This window comes from Lichenostomus cassidix, chromosome 6 (assembly GCF_008360975.1).
Source record: "Lichenostomus cassidix isolate B80296 chromosome 6, HeHo_3.0, whole genome shotgun sequence".
NCBI lineage: Eukaryota > Metazoa > Chordata > Aves > Passeriformes > Meliphagidae > Lichenostomus > Lichenostomus cassidix.
The window spans coordinates 31,636,883-31,656,524 of NC_139487.1; the positions used below are offsets into that span (position 1 = coordinate 31,636,883).

The window sequence follows — 19,642 nt, forward strand, 5'->3', positions numbered from 1 at the left end:
ATAAATCAATCAGAACTTGATCAGCAGCTTCCCTTAGGGTTGCCCATCCTCTATCACTATCCAAAATGGATTAATTTGGTAAAGCACAGATCATTGCTCTTGGTTTGTCATCCCAGAGCATGCACCTTAAAACACTGATGAGTTTTTGATTGGGTAGGGTTAAATGATTTTAAGCTTTCACTGAAGTTTTTTAAACTTGGATTAAGCACATTTTCCTGGAGGTCTCGAAGTTTTAATACGGTTCCATAGCTGAGAATATGCAGAAACAGCCTTTAAAAAGAAAACAGAGTTGCTTAATAGGGTATTTAATAGGATGCCTCTGTTTATTCATCTCAGCTACCACTTTACTTTGAATCGTGCACATGCAGAGTTTGGAGTTGTTAGGAGGTGGTAGCTTCTTGACATACCTTAAAGCAAATATTGAGAGATGTGAGGAGATGCTCCTGTAGCCCTCTAGGACTGGTAGGCTTGCTGCTCCTGGAGGTAAGCCATAAGAAGGCTTTCTCATTTAATAAACAAGACTTAAACATTTGTTTTTCAGATCACAAAGTTGTTTTTTCATCAACTCGGAGCATTTGACTGGGTTACTAAGTTACTAAGTTTGATTTAGTATGAGGTTCTGCTGTGCTAAAAACAAAAATAAATTAACACATACCCACCCATATAAATACAACCTTAATTGTCAGTAAATCTACAGATGGGTGTGGGTGCCCTGCCTCTGAATGTGACTACAAATGTATGTAATGCCTCAGATGAACCACTGATATTTTACCATTATATAAACAGTGCAGATCTCCGTTGTTACATAATCTTAGGGGATTACAAGGCTATGAGTAATATATTGATCTGAGAAGATAAGATTTGTAGTAAGTGATTAACTCTGTCCATAATTGAATAGTGCTAGAAGTTGATTATTTTTTCCTTTGAGAAGTCTTGCTTTCTTTTCTCCCATCAAATAGAACAAACAAAAGGACAATGAAAAAGAAGGAACTTCAAATTCAACATCTGAAGATGGACCTGGGGATGGTTTCACTATCTTGTCTTCCAAGAGCCTTGTGCCAGGACAAAAGGTAATACAGAGCAATAACAGATTGTGGGCTAGCATAAAGGGAAGGATTCTTTACTCTTTAAACCAAAGCATTTCCAAAATCAGCCTTTTTTACTTCAAAGTGTGATGTTAGAACTTTAGTCTTCTAGCAGTCACTTCCTCTGGAACAAGCTCCTGAACTGTGGGCATATCACCAAATAATATGAATGGTGTGCAAATTAATTAATTAAAAGCTAAAAATCAGAATCACACATACTGGACAGAATAAAATAACTAATCTCTAGAAGACTGAATCCAGCCTTCTTTCCTTTCAGCTTTTTGGTATAAAAATGGTTTTTGCACTCAGATTGCTACTTACTTTTTTCCTCACCCCCATTATTATTTTTCAGCTTTCTCTGACACAGAGTGACATCAGCCATATTGGCTCCATGAAAGTAGAAGGCATTGTTCACCCTACAACTGCTGAAATAGACCTCAAGGAGGAAATAGGTGAGGCTCTGTACACGCAGAAAAAACACATCTAGAGTTGGAACAGTAGCTGGTCTACTGGCTGCCTGCTGAGATCCCATCCTGTTTCATCTGAATCTACCCCAGGCCATAAAATATCACATACAACTTCTGAAAATCAGGCTGGATCTGACTAGGTATAACAGGCTAATCACTAATTCATCTTTTTTTAATGACAAACAAAACACAGATAATTTATTGAAGCACATGAGCAGCAAAGGTGTAAATAATTATTATTGAGGTGTTTATTGGCTTGTTTTTTTATTTGCATCTGAAAATTACATTGCAAAATTATATCTTAGTAACACTTCTAACTATGGCTTTCGTTGTAGGATGTTACATAATTTAGAAATACTCATGTACAAAGCCTTATACTGCTCATGTGAAATAAGGAAGTATTATTATTACAAATATGGAAATGTAAGCAGGAGGGAGGTAAAAAGCTATTCAGTCAGTTGCATAGGGGACATAGAATCTAGTAGCAGGCTTTTGCATCATTGTTTTGTAGTCATCAAGACCTTCACTGACATCCCAGCTGTGTTTGTTTCAGCAAGTAGTAGGGTCTGTATGTTGGGTTGATTTTGGAGGCTGAAAAGTTTGGGTCCTGAAAATCCCACTCCACACAATTTTAGCCATAAGTTAGACTAAGTAGTGTTCTTACAAATATTTATATTAAAGTAATTTCCAATAATAGCATATAGGGCTCTTCAAAGCCATGAAAAGTAAACTTTATCTGTGTCTAGGCAGAGTGGTAAACATAAACATTAGCTGCTGCTGATAGAGGGAAACAGGATAGTATGTGTACAGTGTTCTTTTAAATAATGTAGACTTGTTTTTCCACACTGATACTCTGGAGCCAAGGCCTTTTGCTCTATGTTTTTGCAGGCAAGGCATTGGAAAAGGCTGGAGGGAAAGAGTTCTTGGAAACAGTGAAAGAGCTTCGCAAATCTCAAGGACCTTTGGAAGTTGCTGAAGGTAAAAAGGATACTCTGCTGTCTTTTGGACACAGCTCATTTCCTATGTCCTTTTCTCTGGACATTCTGATCTGTTGCTGGTTATATATGTGTGCCTTTGCTTATGTGAAGTAAATGTTTCTTTGAAGCTGATGCTGATATGAGCAGCCTGCTAAGAGGAAAAAATTGAATACCTGTGTGCTGTGCACATTCTGTCTTTAGGCTGGTCAGTTTATCTCAGGCAATTTCTGTCCATGGGAATCCAAAAATTAAGGAAATCTTGTGCCATCTTTCCTGCCCTGTTTGTACTGCAGCCTTAGTGAGAATCAGAAACAGCTCTCAGCCTAACATACAAGGCATAAGAAAAATTAGTGACACTTTATAAATTATTCTCCTTTATGCATACTTGATGGAGAGTATATAACCCAAATAATTACCTTACTTTGAACACAAATGAAGATGTGAAGTGATGTGCAGAACTGGCACACTTTTTGGAAGAGCAATTGCTCAGGCACTACAGCTTCTTTATTAGAAGAGCTCCCTTCAAGGGTTAACACATCTGTAGCAGGGAATAGTTTGGGACCTGAGATTGTACTTTCCTTTGTGGATAGATTAAACCAATGGAAGGTCTGGAAGACAGATGGAGAAAAGTTACAATATGCCTTATTTGGCTTAGTATCTCTATACCCAAGAAAATAAATGCTTTAAATAGTCTAGTTTTGGAAATTTCCTAATTGAGTAGCCTAGTTTTAAAACGTGAAATGATAGGAAATTTTTTATACAAGATAATTTGCTTCGCTTTCACATCAAATCAAATTTAGATGCCGTAAAATCAAAGTAAACTACTTTTCTCTGTCAACATCACTACCTAACTAGAAGATAGGTTCCTTTTATGCTATTAAGACAGCTGGTTAATATTTAAGTAGCACAGAATTCCTCTGTACCTGCCACAGAATTCCTCTGTGAATTCCACAATTCCACTTGTCTGTGTGGACAAGTGAATACATTCAACTTTTTCATCCTTGGGCTAATACCATCCTTCACAGCTAATTTCAGAATGTTTAATGTGAGATTACCAAGATCCAGACTTCTAGTTCTGATGGTGACAATTGCAACAAAATCAAATTGATACCATGCTGTGGATTCTGCAGGTCCTGGAGAAATATTAGGCTTTCTGAAAAATTAATCCGAGATTCCTAATTGAACATAACTGGTGAGGACTTCCAACAAAAAACTTCGATTTTCATGTCCTTGTCTGAAATTGCTCAGCTGTGGAGTGAGTCTAAATATTACTCTCTAACACTCTGGAGCTGTAATGATGATGATGCAGGATATTTGTGCAAAGCACTCAGTGACAGCACTGCAGAAATGTCCGTGGGGATTACCGATACTGTTTACAGGGCGAGGTTCTCGTACTTTGCATAAAACAAACCCAGAGGCTGTGCTGAATGAGAGAGCTAAAAACCATTATTGAGTAACTGTGTGCTCACCAAATGAGCCCTGTGTTCTTTGGTCTCCAAAGAAATAATGACTGATCACAAAAGGAAGGATGAAACAGTCAGGTTATGATTGCAAGCGAGCCGTTGTGGCATATTTTAATTCCAAATGTATTCCTTTGGAGAGGTAATGTAATTAAGGAGGTATGTTGGGTTGAAAGGTCATTGCAGGGTGGTTTCTGTTCCAAACTAAATGTTATATTTTCATTTGTGGTAGCTGCACTCACTCAGTCTAGCGGCCTAGCAGCAAAGTTTGTCATCCACTGTCACATCCCACAGTGGGGCTCGGACAAGTGTGAAGAGCAGCTCGAGGAGACTGTCAAGAACTGCTTAACAGCTGCAGAAGACAAGAAGCTGAAGTCTGTGGCTTTCCCCCCATTTCCCAGTGGCAGGTAGGACTCCTTGTGTTGGGTAGCAGAGGTGGAATTGGCTGTCAGAGCTGCTGCTGTGACAGAGAGGTGCTCTCTGCTCTGTGACCCTGCCTCTGCTGCTGCCATCTGACACCGTGCTGCTCCAGAGGAAGCCAGCCTGAAGTGCAGTGTTTGCATGAAACTGCCAGAGAGCCTTTATAAAGAGAAATTAGCCAACCCACAGGAGAGCTGAGCGGGCTTGCTGTGTTTTCTATTGCTAGGCATTCATTTTCATTCCTCTGCATCACCTCGGGTTTTGTGTCCCTTCATTTTGCTGTGGGGAGTCTTATTAAACCTGCATTTGTACTAATAAGATTATACCAGCATAATACTGAAGACAGGTAATAGTGATGCAACCTGAGCTACACAGATGTGGAGTGTTCACTTAAGCCATCCTGGGAATAGATATCAAAAAGACTTGTCACATAAAATCTTTTCTTTCAGAAGAAAATTAGTGTTTCTCAAATGTAGTTCTGCTTTAAAAAGGGAAAAATGTTAAACCCAGTGTGAAGCTACACATTTATTTCTCAATAACTATCAAGCAGAATGTTCTTGACTAAGAAATCTGAAGTATTTATCTTTTTCTTTCTTTTTTTTCTTTTAAATTTCTTTTTAAATCTACAGTTTGTTGGTGTCTGATGACAAGAAATCTTACACAAGTCCTGCTAACTGCAGAAGTTGTTATTTTATGTTAGAGTTTACATGCTCTTATTTGATTTGAAATGTATCTACTGATTTTAGTAGTAGTGGTCAAAGAGCAGAATACATAGTACGCTCCAGTTGTGTTGGCCAAACAGTAAATAAAATGAAAGTAAAACTGCATTTGAACAGTGAAATCACCACACATCACTGAATACACAGGAGGTGAAAGTGCCATTTTCATACAGACATGCTTCAAAGACAAATAATATTTTTATGGATCAGGAGGAAAGAGTAAATAGAAAGGCAGTGCAATTTCTAGTCATTTTTTTAATATGACTTTTTGTTTATGGTTTTCAGTCAAAACAAGATATGATAAATTGTTTTAACAGTAATATAAAGTGAGACTTTAAAAAGTGAACTGTAGCTTTTAATGGCAATAGAAATGCTTTCTAGACCTCATAGAGCATAGAAACAGAATAATCCATTCTTGACCATTAGTCTTCATGCAGATCCCTCTGCTGCTTTGCTCCATTTCACTCTCTGTTGCTCTTACAATTACTTCTGCTAACTGAAGAGAGTAAGTCTTACCAGGTGCTGCTGGTTTGCACTTCATTTACCAAAGGACCTCAAAAATTTTCTGAAAAAAGGCAGTCTTTCAAATAGGACTTCCTGGTTTTGCTGTCATTTTCTTCTACCTATATGTCTACACAGGAAATGCTGATTTTGTGGGTAGATAAAGAATTGTACTGTAAAATTTCTGTGAACTTTCATTTTCCTCTGTCTCACCTTAGGGACTATTTACAGTAAGTAAATAGTAAGTGATGTAACATTGCAATAGATGGGATACCTCAGTTGTGCCAGATGTTTTTGGTGGTTTTCAATACAAATATGATTGTAGATTAGAGAATATTACCATCAAGAGAAGTGAACGAATGCATCTCAACCTTAATTTGGCTTGGAGTTGATTCCTTCTCACAGGAATCCCAAGCAAAGTATTTTAATGACAGAGTGAGGAAATCAGCTAAGTAGGTGATGTTTTGGGGTTTTTTACAGTTTTCAGCTAAAAAAATAATCATCCATTGAACTTTTTAACCTGTCCAGCATGGCATGGTAATGTTTAATTCTAGGGGCAAGCATTAAAAAAACTATGTGGGGTCATAAAAAGTAGAAGCAAATGAAAACAGCAGCTCTGCCAACGAGGAAACTTAATTCAGCAGCAGGTGATTATTGCTATCAAAACCTTGGGGTTTGCCAAACTGCAACTGGCAGTATCTTAGCAGCCCATGGCTGGAACAGCTCTGGCTGGTTCCTCTCAGCATCACTGCTCAACACTCACCTGCTCTCTTTTCTTCCCCGACCACACAGAAACTGCTTCCCAAAACAGACGGCAGCCCAGGTGACCCTCAGAGCTATTTCCACCCATTTTGATGGCACCAGCTCTTCCTCCTTGAAGAACATTTACTTTCTGCTCTTCGACAGTGAAAGCATTGGCATCTACGTGCAAGAAATGGCCAAGCTAGACACTAAGTAGCAACGGCAGCCAAATGAAACTTTATTTTTCAACAAACTTGAGTAGCATTAAAAGCATTAGAGGTGGGTTTTATTTTTTCAATGTGACAAGGAGGGGGAGTGGTAGTAGCGTGATGTGTTGTGACTTGATGGAGAGCTGTGACTAGAGATGAGAGGGGTTTAGTCCAATTTCTTCATGCCATTTTTATCACCTTAAGCAATTGAGTTACCATCTGTTTTCAGGAGTTTAGTGTCCCTTGTTACTTTAGTTTAGAAGTTTTTAAAGAGTAACCTCATTTTAGATTTGTAGTGATGATTTCTTCACACACACACCCCCCACTTTAAAGAAGGCTCTTAAAAATGTTCTCCTCCCTTCTCCCCTCCCTTGAGGGTAGATGGTAAGCTTCTGCCTTCAGCCCACAGAGAGGGGAAAAGGGTTTTAGAAGTGATGCATGAAGAGCTTCTGCTTTGCTTTTAACTCACAATAACCTCTGTAATTACTGAGAATATTTCATGGTGATTTTGTTTGTTTTATAAGAAAAAAAGAAAAAGATGTGTCAAGTGTGGTTGTTATTACTATAAACTCTAATTTTGCTCCGGGAATTTCTCACCCTAAAATGAAAAGAAAGGAAAAGATTAAAAAAAAAGCAGCAGCATCTATAAATTAAGTGCTTGCTGTATCACAAGCAACAGCTTTTCTGGCTGAAGTTTAGTGCTATAATTGATGTAATTAAAGCTGCTGAGGTGAGTTTGACACAAAGCTGCATTATATTCTCTGAATTCCAGGCTTACCATATCCCCTTCCAGGTTTTAGACAGGGTTTACCCTGGCAGCACTGCGAGCCATTCTCCCTGCATGCTGCAGAGCAGATGCCAGATCTGTAAGAAGCAGGTCCTTCTTAGAAGAGCAAGAATAGAGAAAGCCAGGGGAGAAAACCATAACAACAACACATAACAAACAAACCACAGAGATTCTGAAAACCACAGTGTTTATTGTTACAAACCAAGGTAAGCCAAGCTTCTTGCTCAGAGTTCTCTCAGCAGGGGGAGTAAAAGAAACATTCCTTCCCTGGTTTTTATCATGGGAACTTCTGTGTAATTCATTTGGGAAGTGCCTCCTTCCCCTTCACAGCAAGGCAGGCACCTCTTTAATGCGGCACAGTGACAGGTAGCCACCTGAGGAGGTGCTGCAGGAGACAGTATCAGTCAGTCCAAGCAATAGAAGTGTACCCTCACCCTCTTCCAGTTGCTGCACTCCTTGCTGGATTGTTACTGGTGCTCTCTTAAGAGGGCATTGTCTGTCCCATCGTCTTCCAGCTCTTGGAGACAAACAGATCCCGGCTCTTGGCAATGGTCACCAGGAGATGTCCCACATAGTAACCATTCACCTGGCCTACACCATCATTCCTGCCCATGGAAAGCAGGAATGTTAGTGACCCTGCAAAGAAGATGTAGAGGTGTAAGTTAAGCAACTGCTGTTCTGCTCCCCTGCATCCACGTGGAACGTCTTTCAGCATAGTTCTTGTGTTTACATCAGTGCTTGTGAATGATCTACACCCAACTAGATTTTTGAGACCACATTGTTCAGTTTGTGTTTCTTGTAGTCTAAGGGGAGAAGGAAGGAAATGGGAAGTCATTCCTGGGATTCAATTGGACAGTGAGCAATTTTAAGAAAAGAAAGTAAGTTTGATAAATAGCAGACTCCCACCAGTAGATTTATCAAGACATTAGTGAAGAAATGACATGTTGTGTGGTAGACTGATATAGGTAATGAATATCTACACTGTGTCTTTGGCAAGGATGAAGATGAAGCCTGAGCTATAAGCTAACATAATCAACCCCACCTGTGAGTTCCTTCACAGCAAATTCAGTGAGTTCAGAGTCCCATGTAAGTTAGACAGCTGTTCCTTGCATAAAAGCAGCCCAGCACCTTAAGGCCAGGTGCTAGGAGATGCCCTTACCTGGCTCGTAGGTTTTGAGAGGCTTCTGTGTCAGGCTGTTGATGATATTTGTCACCACAATGTTGGCATGGAGCCCAGCATGGTAGGCCATCTTGGGCTCTTTGAGATCTGCACAGTCCCCAATGGCATAGATGTTCTCATAGCCTTCCAGCTGGAGGTGCTTGTTAACTCTCAAAGCACCATTACTTGCCATTTTGTCACCTGTTTTGCCAAACATCAAGTTTTTAGAAGCAGCTTTGTGTTGCTTGTTATGGCCAAAGATCCCAAAATGCTGTGATGTTTTTGACACAAAGTGAGAGGTTGTTTTTCCACCCTCTTTTGCACATCATGCTTTTTGCCTTGCTGTAGTTAATCACTGCAGTCTCGTGCAATGCATCATCCTTTGATATTTCGGTAGAATCACCCCCGCAGGTTGTATGTGGTTCATTCCCCACCTCACACCCTTCCAGCACCAGATACTGAAAAACTCTGTTGCTTCTCCCCACCCAGTGGTTTGGTTTATTTCACTCACCAAATGCAGCAGCATATGCAGAAGAGTTAATCTTTATCCCTGTGCACAGCACCACCATGTCAACAACCACCTCAGTGCCCCTCTCTGTCCTTACTACCATGTCCTTCTGGAACTGGTTTGGCCTGAGGTTTTCCACATTGTTGACCTTTTCACCTGTTGCAACAGAGAGCCCTGGGTCACAAACCTCTGCTAGACTGCTGTTTCCAGCTAGCCCAGAGAAACAGGAATTCGAAAGAGCCATGCATAGTCAAAAAAGTCAGAGGATATCAGGAGATGCTTTGGCTAAAGGAAGAGCAGCCTGTAGATCTTCAGAGGCATTGTTAAGGACGTACTTAACAGGAGCTGGACTCCTTTCCTGAGGAGAATCTCTTTCACCTCCTGACGGACACTGGCTAACAGCTCCACGTCAGCCAGTGCAGTTTTGGAGTGAATGAGGATGACCTGTTGGGGACAAAACAAAGCAAATGGGGGTGCAGGAACAGAACAGGACTCACTGTGTGCAAGGTGGGAGCAGCTATAGCTGGCTTCCCTCCACCCTGATTAATGCCTGCAAGAATGAGCCAGGAAGGGGCACCTTGTGCCACTGTCCTTGGTGGTGCCAGGCTACAGGTTCAGTGCAGTCATCTAGGGTACCTCCAGCAGCACCATCACAGAACGGGCTTGGAAATCAGCATGAAGTTAGCAGTGATGAAGATGCTCCTACCTCTTTGTCTGGGTACTCTGTTTTGATCTCGGCAGCCATCTCGACTCCAGCAGAACCACCTCCCACTACCAGGATGCGCTGAGATTTCTCAATCTTCAAGAGAAAATTTGTGTTACAAGAGAACTGCAAAGCACAGGAAGCCAGAGACCTTCAGTCATGCCATGGACATTCTGAGACACAGCACAGGCCCAACAGCAATAAACCTCTTAGTTCATTGAGAGGAAACAAAAAAGGAAAGCCCAGTGCATGCTTCCTGCCTATCCTGTAACACTGCTGAGCATTTCAGCTTTCCCCTTGTGCAGAATGCTGAACAAACCATGATGAGCTCCCTGTCTTGGCTTGGCCTTGTGGACTCTGTGGTCTGTCATAGTCCCTTGCTCTTAGACACAGCTGGCTCCAGATAACCACAGTGGTATCTGGGACAGGGAGGCTGAACAAAGGCAGGCAGCACTTCCTAGGAAATAGGTTGATTCCTCACCTCTTTAACCATGTCTTCATAGGTCTGGATGGCACTTTCCATGTCAATGACTTGGCTGAACTTCCCAGGGAATGGCCCATCACTGCCTGTTGCAAGGATGAGATGGGAGTAGTGAAGCTCCTGGGAGGACAGAAAGTAGAGTAGGATATTTTACCTCCTAAAAATGGAGTCTAGAACACAGTAGTTGCCTTCTAGGTATTAGTCACTCATTCCCTCTTCCCCATCCTTTGCTGGTAACCAGGAAAGTTCTTGTCACTGTCAGGAAGTGACTTTAGGAAGAGATCTGATCCAGGTGACACCAAGTAACTGTTTCTCAAGGTCTGAGAGAAGCACCATTCAGGTGAGTTGAGAGCTTTAAAGAAATTACCCTAAATTTACAGAGAATAACCTGATATTTATGCTGGACATTTACAGCTGCTTCCAGAGACCAGCTTCTCTCCTTCACCCTCTCCTGAACAGAGGTGAGATGCTCTGGCTGGAAAGAGTGATTGATGCTGCTCTTGTCTCTTCCTGGAGTTAAATAAGGATCTGAGCCCTGGGGTTAATTGTTGAGCTCTAAATCCAGCTCTAAGAATAAAAGCTCAGCTGAGTGGGAGATGGGATTGAGTATTTACTGCACACTCATCCCAGCACTCCTCTCAGCCATAGCTTGGCTGGAAGGGACGGTGCTATGCAGGGAAAGATGGTCCTTGTTGCCAAGTTCTTCAGGAGGATGGAACACACCCTGCTGAAGGTTGACTCCCTGCACTAGCAGGTGATCCCATAAGGCAGCCAGGTCATTGCAACACCCACCTCTCCGTCGCTGAGCAAGACTTGTTGCCTCTCAGGGTCTATGCCCACGACCTTGCCTTGTCGGAAGCTGTCCCCAAAGGTGACTGAGTAGGAAATGAAAGTCTTCTTGGCAAATCCTGTGGGAAGAGGAGACGATGGGAGAGCTCTTCCTTGGTGGAGGCTAACAACCCCCTCTCCACTCATGCTCACTGAGACAAAAGCATGCCATGTATCTGGGACTGTGGGCTGGGACTTTGCTGTGTGTTATCTCTGCCCAGCAAGGAGCTCCAGGACCTTTGCCTCAGATTTGGTGATGAGATCAGCTCCCCAGGTGATACCCTTATCTAGATGGCTTTGTCTCTGCTCCCCATATCTCCTGTGTTTGCCAATACAATTTCTGTGGTCCTGGCAATTTCAGGCTGGATGTCAGGGACTTTTGTCATGTTATCTGCCTCTCAGACCAAACTTTTGCCATCCTATTGATGCTTGTTCCCAGTCTTGGACATCAGATTTCTCCCTTTAAATCCCTTGGTGACTGGAGTAATGGGGTTAGCCCAGTCTCCCAAGTGTGGGCCTGCTCTCTGACAGAGTTTGATCATCCAGGGCCTCACTGCTGAGCTGCTCCACATTTCAAGGGCCACGTACAGAAGGTGATTGACTCACCCCTTCCAGCTGCTGCTGCTTTTAGCTTAGTCACTTTCTAAGCTCTTGAAATAAAAAAAAAAGGGGTGGGGGTGGGGGGGGGAGGATGGTCAGAGCAGTTTTTGCTCAGTTTTCCCAGCGGATGTGCAATTAACTTAACCACAGACTGGCTGTGGGTCCTCCCGAAGCCAAGTATTTGTTTTCCAGATGGAAAACATCAAGTCTTTCACCATCGCGGGGCGGAGGAGGCAGTGAGAGCACCCCGTTCCCTGCCGCTCCCCGAGTCCCTCCGCAGATCCCGGTGGGACAGGGGAGCTGCCCGAGCCCTTACCGCTCTCCACGGCGGCCCGGAGGGCGCCCACGTTGTGATGGAAAGCATCTCTCACGTCCACCAGCACGAAGGGGACGGCCCAGGACTTGAGCAGGCTGGCGGCTGCCGTCCCTCCGAAGCCGCCGCCGACCACCACGACCCGCACGGAGTCGTCCAGGGACAGGCGGGAGCCCATGGCGAGCGGGGCAGCTGCGGGCTGCCGGCGGAGCGGCGCAGGGGCTGTCCCGGTGCTCGCACGGCCTTCCCGGGCGGAGCTGCGGGCGGAGCTGGGCTCCGCGGCGCTCAGCCCGGCTCACAGAGCTTCCACAGCCCGGCGCTGCCGGCCAGGAGAGGAGCGGGCAGAGGATACCTGAGCTAGGCGAGCGCCGTGTCCCGAGCTCGGAGCACTTCACCTGCCCTGCGCCCCCCCGGTACGTCCCCCCGCGAGAAGGAGACCAAGGGTTTTACAAACCAAGGGCTGTGCTCTTAACTTCACAAGTCTGCAGGCTGGGTGAACAGTGCAGCGGAGGTTGGCCCACTCCACGCAGAGAAACAACCCCTTGGAGAGGAAAATGAAGATTACAGAATCACAGAATCAATTAGGAAAAGACCTCTGAGATCATCGAATCCAACTTGTGACCAAACAGCACCAGGCTAACCAGACCATGGCACACAGTCTTTCCAGTTTTTCCTTAAACACCTACAGGAATGGTGAATCTGCCACCTCCCTGAGCAGTCCGTTCCAATGTCTAATCACCCTTTCTGTGAGGAAACTCCTCCAACCTAAATACAGAAACCAGATGTATTTGATCTGAGCGGAGCAGAAAAGGGAGCCCAGAGAGAGCTGTGCAAGAGGGATGGAGGGATGATCACAGAATCACAGAATGGTTTGGGTAGGAAGGGACCTTAAAGTCCGTCTAGTTCCAACCTCCCCACCTTGGGCAGGGATTTGAGCTCAGCATCCCCACGCTGGAGACACTGGGACATAAAGAGGAGCAGGGAAGGGCTGGGGAGGTAGCAAAGGCCCCTGGAGAAGGAGAATGCAGAAAATGGAGAAGGCTGACAGTATAAAGGACAGCCAGATAGTGTTCTTCCGCAGCGCGGAAGTTGCCCCTAAGACTTTTGGCTCCTGTGGCATTCCAAATAAATATAGCTGCCTGTCCTGTGGATAAAAATAGCTGCTGCATACACTGCAGTGCTGTGAGCTGGCAGAGCTGCCCCACTCCCCTGCTCTCCCCTGCTCCTCATCCCTCCCTCAGCGAAACACAGCCCGCTGCCAAAACCCCCTCCCAGCAAAACTCCCCCCAACCTCGTGGGTGGGAAAGGGAACGAAGGGATTGGCATCTTTTCCTGGAAAAGCAGGGCCTGGACTCAGGATTGCCGCCAGAGGGTGCAGGCAGCTCGGCCGTGGGGACGTGGGACACGGTGTCCAAGTCCAGCACACCCTCCTCTGGGCCGTAGGAGGGGCTTGGGGACTGGGGAAGGAGAGTGACAAAGGGGTTGAAAGCAGGGGGGGCGTTCCTGCACCCCACGCTCTTCAGCCCGGAAGAGAGCTGGGAGGGGAGGGATGGAACAGCCAACAATAAAGCTGGAGTGGTGAAGGTCCTTGAGGGGAGAGACCATGAAATATTCCACTGAAATACATCTAGGGCAGGTTGGTGCTGTTTGCTGCACAGGACTCAGATGGAAATGGTAAAATTTTCAATAGGAGAAAAATAGTTTTGATTAATCTGTGTAATATAAACCCTTCAGAGCTGCTAAACAGAGAAGCACATGTCCTGGCCAAGAGATCCAGGAGCTATGAATGTCCAGAGGCTGGGAAGTATCCCCAGGGTAACAGTGCTCCAGGTCTGCTCCCTGTCCTCTCGAGGAGGCTGCTGGAAGACCCTGGCAGTGGCTGGCTTTGGGAAAGCCAATTCAATGCAAAAATTGTAAAAACCAAACCCTCCATTTCTAGAGGGATGAACTCTGCAATTTAATTCCAGTTTAAGCTCTTCTCTCAAATTACATGGACAGGCTTGCTTGGCACCCCTTGTGTGTGAACCCATCCCAATCCTAGCAGGTTTGTCCTTACCTGTTGTCCTTACCTGTATTACTTCCTTGGCATTTCATCCTGCTGGAGCAAAGCTGGATCAAAGGCCCATTCCTTGCAGATGAGGATAAGTTGCCACTTCCCACATGCTGCTGCCCTCTGCCCCTTCCTCTGCACCTTTGTTCTCATCTCTGTATTTTCCAGAGGCAGTTTTGGCCTTTTCATGCCAGGCATTTGCCTGTATTTTACAGCACATACCCATTGCTGGGAGCAATCCATTACTTCAGGGGTACTCTGCTAATTTCTCCTGTCACCTGCTCTTTTCCCCTCCAGGTATATATGAGGGCTGCCATCAGATGAATCCAGTTGAAAAACAGAAGATCAGAGCAACTCTTTGTAGAAAGGGGGAAAAATCATCTGGGCCAATGAGTTGGAGATGCACCAACAAGCAAGATAAGGTGAGCGGCAAAAAGAATGGCCAAAGCACACAGGGAGGGTAAAAGGAGCCTTTGTGAAAACTTCACAATTAGCCCCAGGCAAACAGGAAGAAACTTGGAATGCCCAAAGCTTTGGTCAGAAGGAGCGTTTCATGCCCAGGTGAGGGCTCAGGTTTGGCAAATGGGATGCTTTGATGATGCCTCCAGCTGGCTGCAGGCCGGTGATGAAAGCTGGTCAGCCTCTGAGAGGGGTTTGTCTCCTGCTGGTGGTCAGAGGCAGGTGGGCAGGCAGGGGGCAGCGATCAGCCTGCCCTGCCCTATTCCAGGCTCCCTGGGCTTTTCCTCACAGCTACCCCATGGACCAAATGCTCCCTGCAGGGTGGCAGGGGTCCAGTGGGAAGGAAGAGGTGTAGGGAAGGGCTCTGTGAGATGCTCCTGCCCCACTCTGCCCCACTGAGACAGGCAGCACGGGTGTACATACTTGTCTTTGAGTCCTCTCGTCATCAGGTTTAATACAGCCAGAGCTAACAGGATAACGCAGCTAACACCCTCTGAGGATGACTAGTCCAAGGATGGGCACAATATGCTGTGTGGACAGAGTTTAGGAAGCCACAAGTGCACCTGCTCTGCATTTGCCCAGACCCCTGTAAGCCTCTGCATCTTTGTCCTGCCCACCCTGAGCATCAGGGTAGTTGGCCTCCCTAACTGTGCAATAGCTGGAAAAGACTGGAAAAGGGATAATCCTTCCTTCACCCTTCTCCGGAGAGCTGCTCTCCGCCTGGCCCAGGCTGAAGGCCCCATTCCTCTTGGCCAAGTCTGAGCTGCTGGAGACTGTTACTGGCTCACAGCCATCTCTGCAAAACCCCAGATCCTCTCCTGTATCAGCACCACATTCTCTCTGCCCACAGACATGTCCTGCACATCATCCTGTGACAGCCCCAATGGCACCAGTGTGGCTGCAGCCCTCTGGCTGTGCCCCTGGAGGCTTTGCTTCAGGGAAAAGAGAATTTTGAGTCTCCCAGGGATGAGAGATTGCTCTAGAAAAAGTGTTTGGCCCATCCTTGCCCCGTGACTCCCCATTTTGCCTGGGTGAGCTGGTCGCCCCCACATGCCTCAGGGAGCTCTGCTGCAGCCAAGGTGTAATTATGTCAGTTCAGGGCAAAGAATCACCTGGAAAAACCAATTCACGCAGCTCCTGGCTGCTTTTAAACATTAACATTGGCTATTTTATACCTTACACATAAAAATCTACTTTTAAGAGAAATCAACAAGGTCCTATTTATATTTATTCTCTCTCCAACAAACCTCATTTTTCATCTGTAGTTTTTCAGTGGCTTGAGAAGACAAGCTGCTTCCCATGGGTGACAGCACCAAAATCACCCTATTTTGGTCAGGCTGGACCAGTTGTGTGTATTTATAGGCAGCGGCTCTGTACTTACCAGCCCATAAATGGGTCATAGATCCCACCCAGAAAAGGGATTCAGGAAAACCCCAGATTGAATGCAATGGTCTCTGCAATTCAGGTGATCTTTGTATCCATGAGAAGAGCCGTGGGGAGCTGGTATCTCCCTTCACTCCACCCCAGGGCTGTGCCTCAATGGTGTTGTTCTTTTTCCTGGGATCACTGCAGGCTCTGTGCCAAGGTGCTTCCCAGCTCCTCTTTCCCTGCAGAACGCAGCAGGATGAGTGTGACAAGCTTCATCTCACCTGCCATTGCCATCTACAAATTGGGGCTCATCCCAAGGCATGTTTTAGGGAACGGGGGGCAGCCAGGCTCATGCCAGCCCCTGGCACAGGGTGAGCAGGAACCACCAACCATGGGCTGTCCTTCCCCTTGGAAGAAGCCCCAGCTCAAACAGCTTCTGCCTTTGGGTTTTGTGCCATGCAGGTCTTCCCTACCCCTCCAGAACCAAGCACACAGTGGACATTAGGAATTTTACAAGAATGCTGTTTTGTGGGAATTCATCCCTTACTGTTCTGTGGTCCAGGCAAGTGCAACAAGAAGCTTTATCAGATTTATTAATGTCACCTGCCTGGCTGTAAGGATTGCAGGGATCCCTCTGGAAAGACTCTGGCTCCTGCAGCAGTGGAGCCTGCAGACTGACAGTGTGGTGGCACCTCTCTTTTATGGGACAGCGTGGTTTGTGGCATTAATCCTTGTGGCGTGGTAGAAATGCATATAGGATGTGCAATATAAAACCCACCCAGTGGCTGGGTTTTCTCTGGGAGAGGGCTTGAGCAAGCTCCTTTGCTCTCAGGGCAGGTTTTGAGAAAGAACATTTTTCACTCCTGGTGTGGGGAGTTTTCTTCCCCTTGCCCCCCAGATTTCATTGCACTGAAAGCACAGTGTAGAATAAAACTGTATCCTTAAAAAAATGGGCCTCACAGACAGGCAGCCTTTGTCCGAAGGTGTAATTACAGGATAAATATGGGAGGCAGACCAAGAAATGCAGTCTGGTCAGGCATGCAGTCTCTTAGAAAAACACAACAGAAAACAAGGCTGTCATTTAATGCTGAGATGTCCACGTGTGCTGCAGCCCTCGCAGGTCCCTCGTTGGCCCACAGGTCTCCCCACTGACCCAGTGTTTGGATGCTCGGATGGTGCAGCCGTTAGCCATGGACCAGCTCCCTGCAAGAGCCACACTGAGCCCTGTGATTGAGAGAAGGGCAAGGGTGGATCCAGCCTCCAGCAGAAGCCAGCAGGGCTGCAATTGCTGGGATGAAGGGTTTCCTTTCCTCCAGCCCCTGTGCAGAAATCCCATCTGATAGTGCTGCGAGGAGACATGGGGGATTAGCTTATCCGATCCCATTAAATGGAGCTGGAGCAAGCAAGGAGAAGGGGATGGGGGGTCAGGACAGCCAGCTGAGCAGCCACAACTTCTGCTGTTTGGGACAAACCTCATGCCGGGCTGGAAAAAGGCCTTTTTATGGATTTCAGTGGACCTGCCTGGTGGCTTGGCTTCATGGCTGAGCAGGGCCACCTGGGTATCAAACTGCAGGGCATCTAAGGTGGCATTTCAGAGACCTGCCCGCCTTGACCACTCTCTTACTTGGCACCAACAGCTTCTGCCTCAAGCAAGAACTGCCTCTCCACAGCAAGCCCAGCTGTGCCAGCATGACCCCAGCCAGCTCCCAGTGCTCTGTGAGTGAGGCAGAGAAACAGCGGGATGTACCTGCCATCCAAAGTCAACTCTGGATTAGACTGGTAGGAGGGAATCATTTCCCAGAAAGATCCCATTTAGAGGGGAACAGCACACCCATCATTTATTAAAGCTCTCACTGGTGCTTCTTTATCTCCTGTCACCTGCAATGACCCCATGGAGAAGCAGTTCTGGCTGGTGGCTCTGTCCCCTGGCTGCTGTGGGCTACTTGTAGAAAAGGTACAAGTTTTTAGGTATAATTATCTGGTGATAATTAGGTACAATTATCTGGTGATAATTAGCATCACCACAACGTGTCCAGATTCCCCCCAAAGCCCAGCTATGGCAGGTTGGGAGGTGACCCTAGAGGCAGTCCCTCGCTGTTGTTGAAGGAGTGGGGAACAGAGTTGGAGTGGGGTGGGGTTCTCTCATCTGCTTATTTTAAACCAAGCTGGAGCCTTTGAGGTACTGCTTTATTTCTGAAAGCTTAAATCTTTTGAAAAGAGGATTTAAAAAAAAAAAATTGGCATTGGTGTCTATGAGAAAGGGTAAGTCTGCATCCATTGCAGTTCCTGTTGCTCCTGTTGTGGGCTTCCTGTGTGGTCCGTCTGGATGCAGGTATGTCGTTGCTCTAAGGCATTGTCTCTTGCTATGGCTTTCCCAATGCGTGCTTTTCCTCCCAAATCCCTGTCTTTCCTCCTCTAGGGAAAGAGCCAGGCACGGCAGGGCAGCAGCCAGAGCAGGGTGAGCAGGAGGCCCCTCTTGTGGGGGGACAAACCTCCCCCCAGCCGGCTCAGGGGGAATTCAGCTGCTCCAGTCTCGAAAGGAGCCATGTCCCCTGAGGCTTCCCGATGAGCCTGGCACCGGGCGGGAGTCCGTGGGCTTAATGGGAGCAATTAGCTCCGTGGAAATCTGCATGGGTCGGGGGCATGTTTTCTCTCTGTCCTGTGACGTTTTGACGGGAAGCTGGAGGGTGTCCAAGAACAAATGCTTATGCTTGGCTAGCAGTGGCAGGCTGGAGCCAGCCGGGGCTGAGGCAGCGCAGGTGAGAATGGGCGGCTGTCGCCATTCCCTCTAGCCTCCGCTCTGCTCAGCTCCCGGTTTCGTTGCCACTTGTTTTCTCTTTTCGTGGATTTGCCTGTCCTTGCCCCCTGAACCCGGCTTACCAAGCCCCGAAGCGCCTCTACCTACGGTAGGACGGGAGCGGGATACTGGGTACTCCCCAATGTCCTCTCTCCGGCTGTGGCAACTCAGTAGCTACTCACTCCTCACGCTGTTTCACAAACAATTACCCTACAATTTATTTTCTCTGAACGAGCCGACCTAATGGTGCTTTTCCAGAAGCATTTGCCCGTAACCTGCGTCCGGCTGTGTTCCCCCTCATGCTGGCTGAGCTCTCTGGGCTTTTCCCAGCGCGCAGCTGCGGAATATCCATCTGACCTCAGTGACCCTGCTGCTTTCCCAGCAGGAAGCCTCCAAACAAAACCCGATTCACTCAGCAGCCCCAGGGCTGCTTGTGATGCCGAGAGCTGCGTGTGAGGCAGGGAGGAGGCTGACGCTGTCCATCGCCTGCGAGCGATCAGGGCATGCCAAAAAATTCCCACTTTTGTGCCTTCTCCCCATCCAGCTGGCACCGAGCACCCTGAATTCACACCTTGAAGCCAGATGCCGCCCGGCCCTGCTCGGAAAACCTCCGCAGCCGGGGCGGGCGGACGGGCGGATGGCTGCCCGGGGCTCCGGCGTGGCTGCTCCCCGCCGGCCGGCCCCGCGCTCCTCAATGCCGCCTCTGTTCTCCCCCTTGGGTCGAAAACGCAGCTTTTGTGAGCTCGGCCCAGCCGCAGCCCTTCGCCGGAGCCCCAGCGCGTTCCTCCCGGCCGGCAAAGCACAGCACAGCTGTGGCCAGCCGCAGCCTCGTTTCATTTATTTATTTTTGCTTTTGGCCAACTGCTCTAGCTGGGGAGAGGGGACATGCGGCTGCTGGGACCCTTCAAGGCTCCTTGGCAAGCCTTAGGTGGAGACAACCCCTCTCCACCAAAATGCTTGGCTTCTGCCTCAGGTCGCTGCCATAACCCAATATACTTGGGGGAGAAAAA

The 19,642-nt window shown here is 46.9% G+C and overlaps 2 protein-coding genes across 4 annotated transcripts in view; one reads left to right on the forward strand and one right to left on the reverse strand.

Annotated features, from left to right (window-relative positions):
- Positions 1 to 19,299, forward strand: part of MACROH2A2 (macroH2A.2 histone) — a 32,123-nt gene extending 12,824 nt beyond the window's left edge. For 2 of the 3 annotated variants that reach the window (XM_085064342.1, XM_085064341.1), the window contains exons 5-9: positions 960 to 1,070; positions 1,438 to 1,537; positions 2,441 to 2,530; positions 4,222 to 4,396; positions 6,422 to 7,126. In XM_085064342.1, coding sequence (XP_084920468.1) covers positions 960 to 1,070; positions 1,438 to 1,537; positions 2,441 to 2,530; positions 4,222 to 4,396; positions 6,422 to 6,587 — 642 coding nt within the window. In that variant the 3' untranslated portion in view covers positions 6,588 to 7,126. Of the gene's footprint in view, positions 1 to 959; positions 1,071 to 1,437; positions 1,538 to 2,440; positions 2,531 to 4,221; positions 4,397 to 6,421; positions 7,127 to 7,372; positions 7,573 to 14,305; positions 14,431 to 17,472 lie in introns of those variants that run through there. The other variant, XR_014853034.1, reaches the window with a different exon arrangement.
- AIFM2 (AIF family member 2, ferroptosis suppressor) lies at positions 7,537 to 12,222 on the reverse strand. Its single transcript, XM_085064340.1, has 8 exons — positions 11,962 to 12,222; positions 11,010 to 11,125; positions 10,218 to 10,337; positions 9,740 to 9,832; positions 9,369 to 9,477; positions 9,037 to 9,189; positions 8,526 to 8,726; positions 7,537 to 8,002 (listed from the first exon to the last, which is right to left on the reverse strand). The coding sequence occupies exons 1-8, from the start codon at positions 12,134 to 12,136 to the stop codon at positions 7,848 to 7,850; spliced, it is 1,122 nt and encodes a 373-aa protein (XP_084920466.1). The 5' UTR covers positions 12,137 to 12,222; the 3' UTR covers positions 7,537 to 7,847.
- Positions 19,300 to 19,642: the final 343 nt, after the last annotated feature.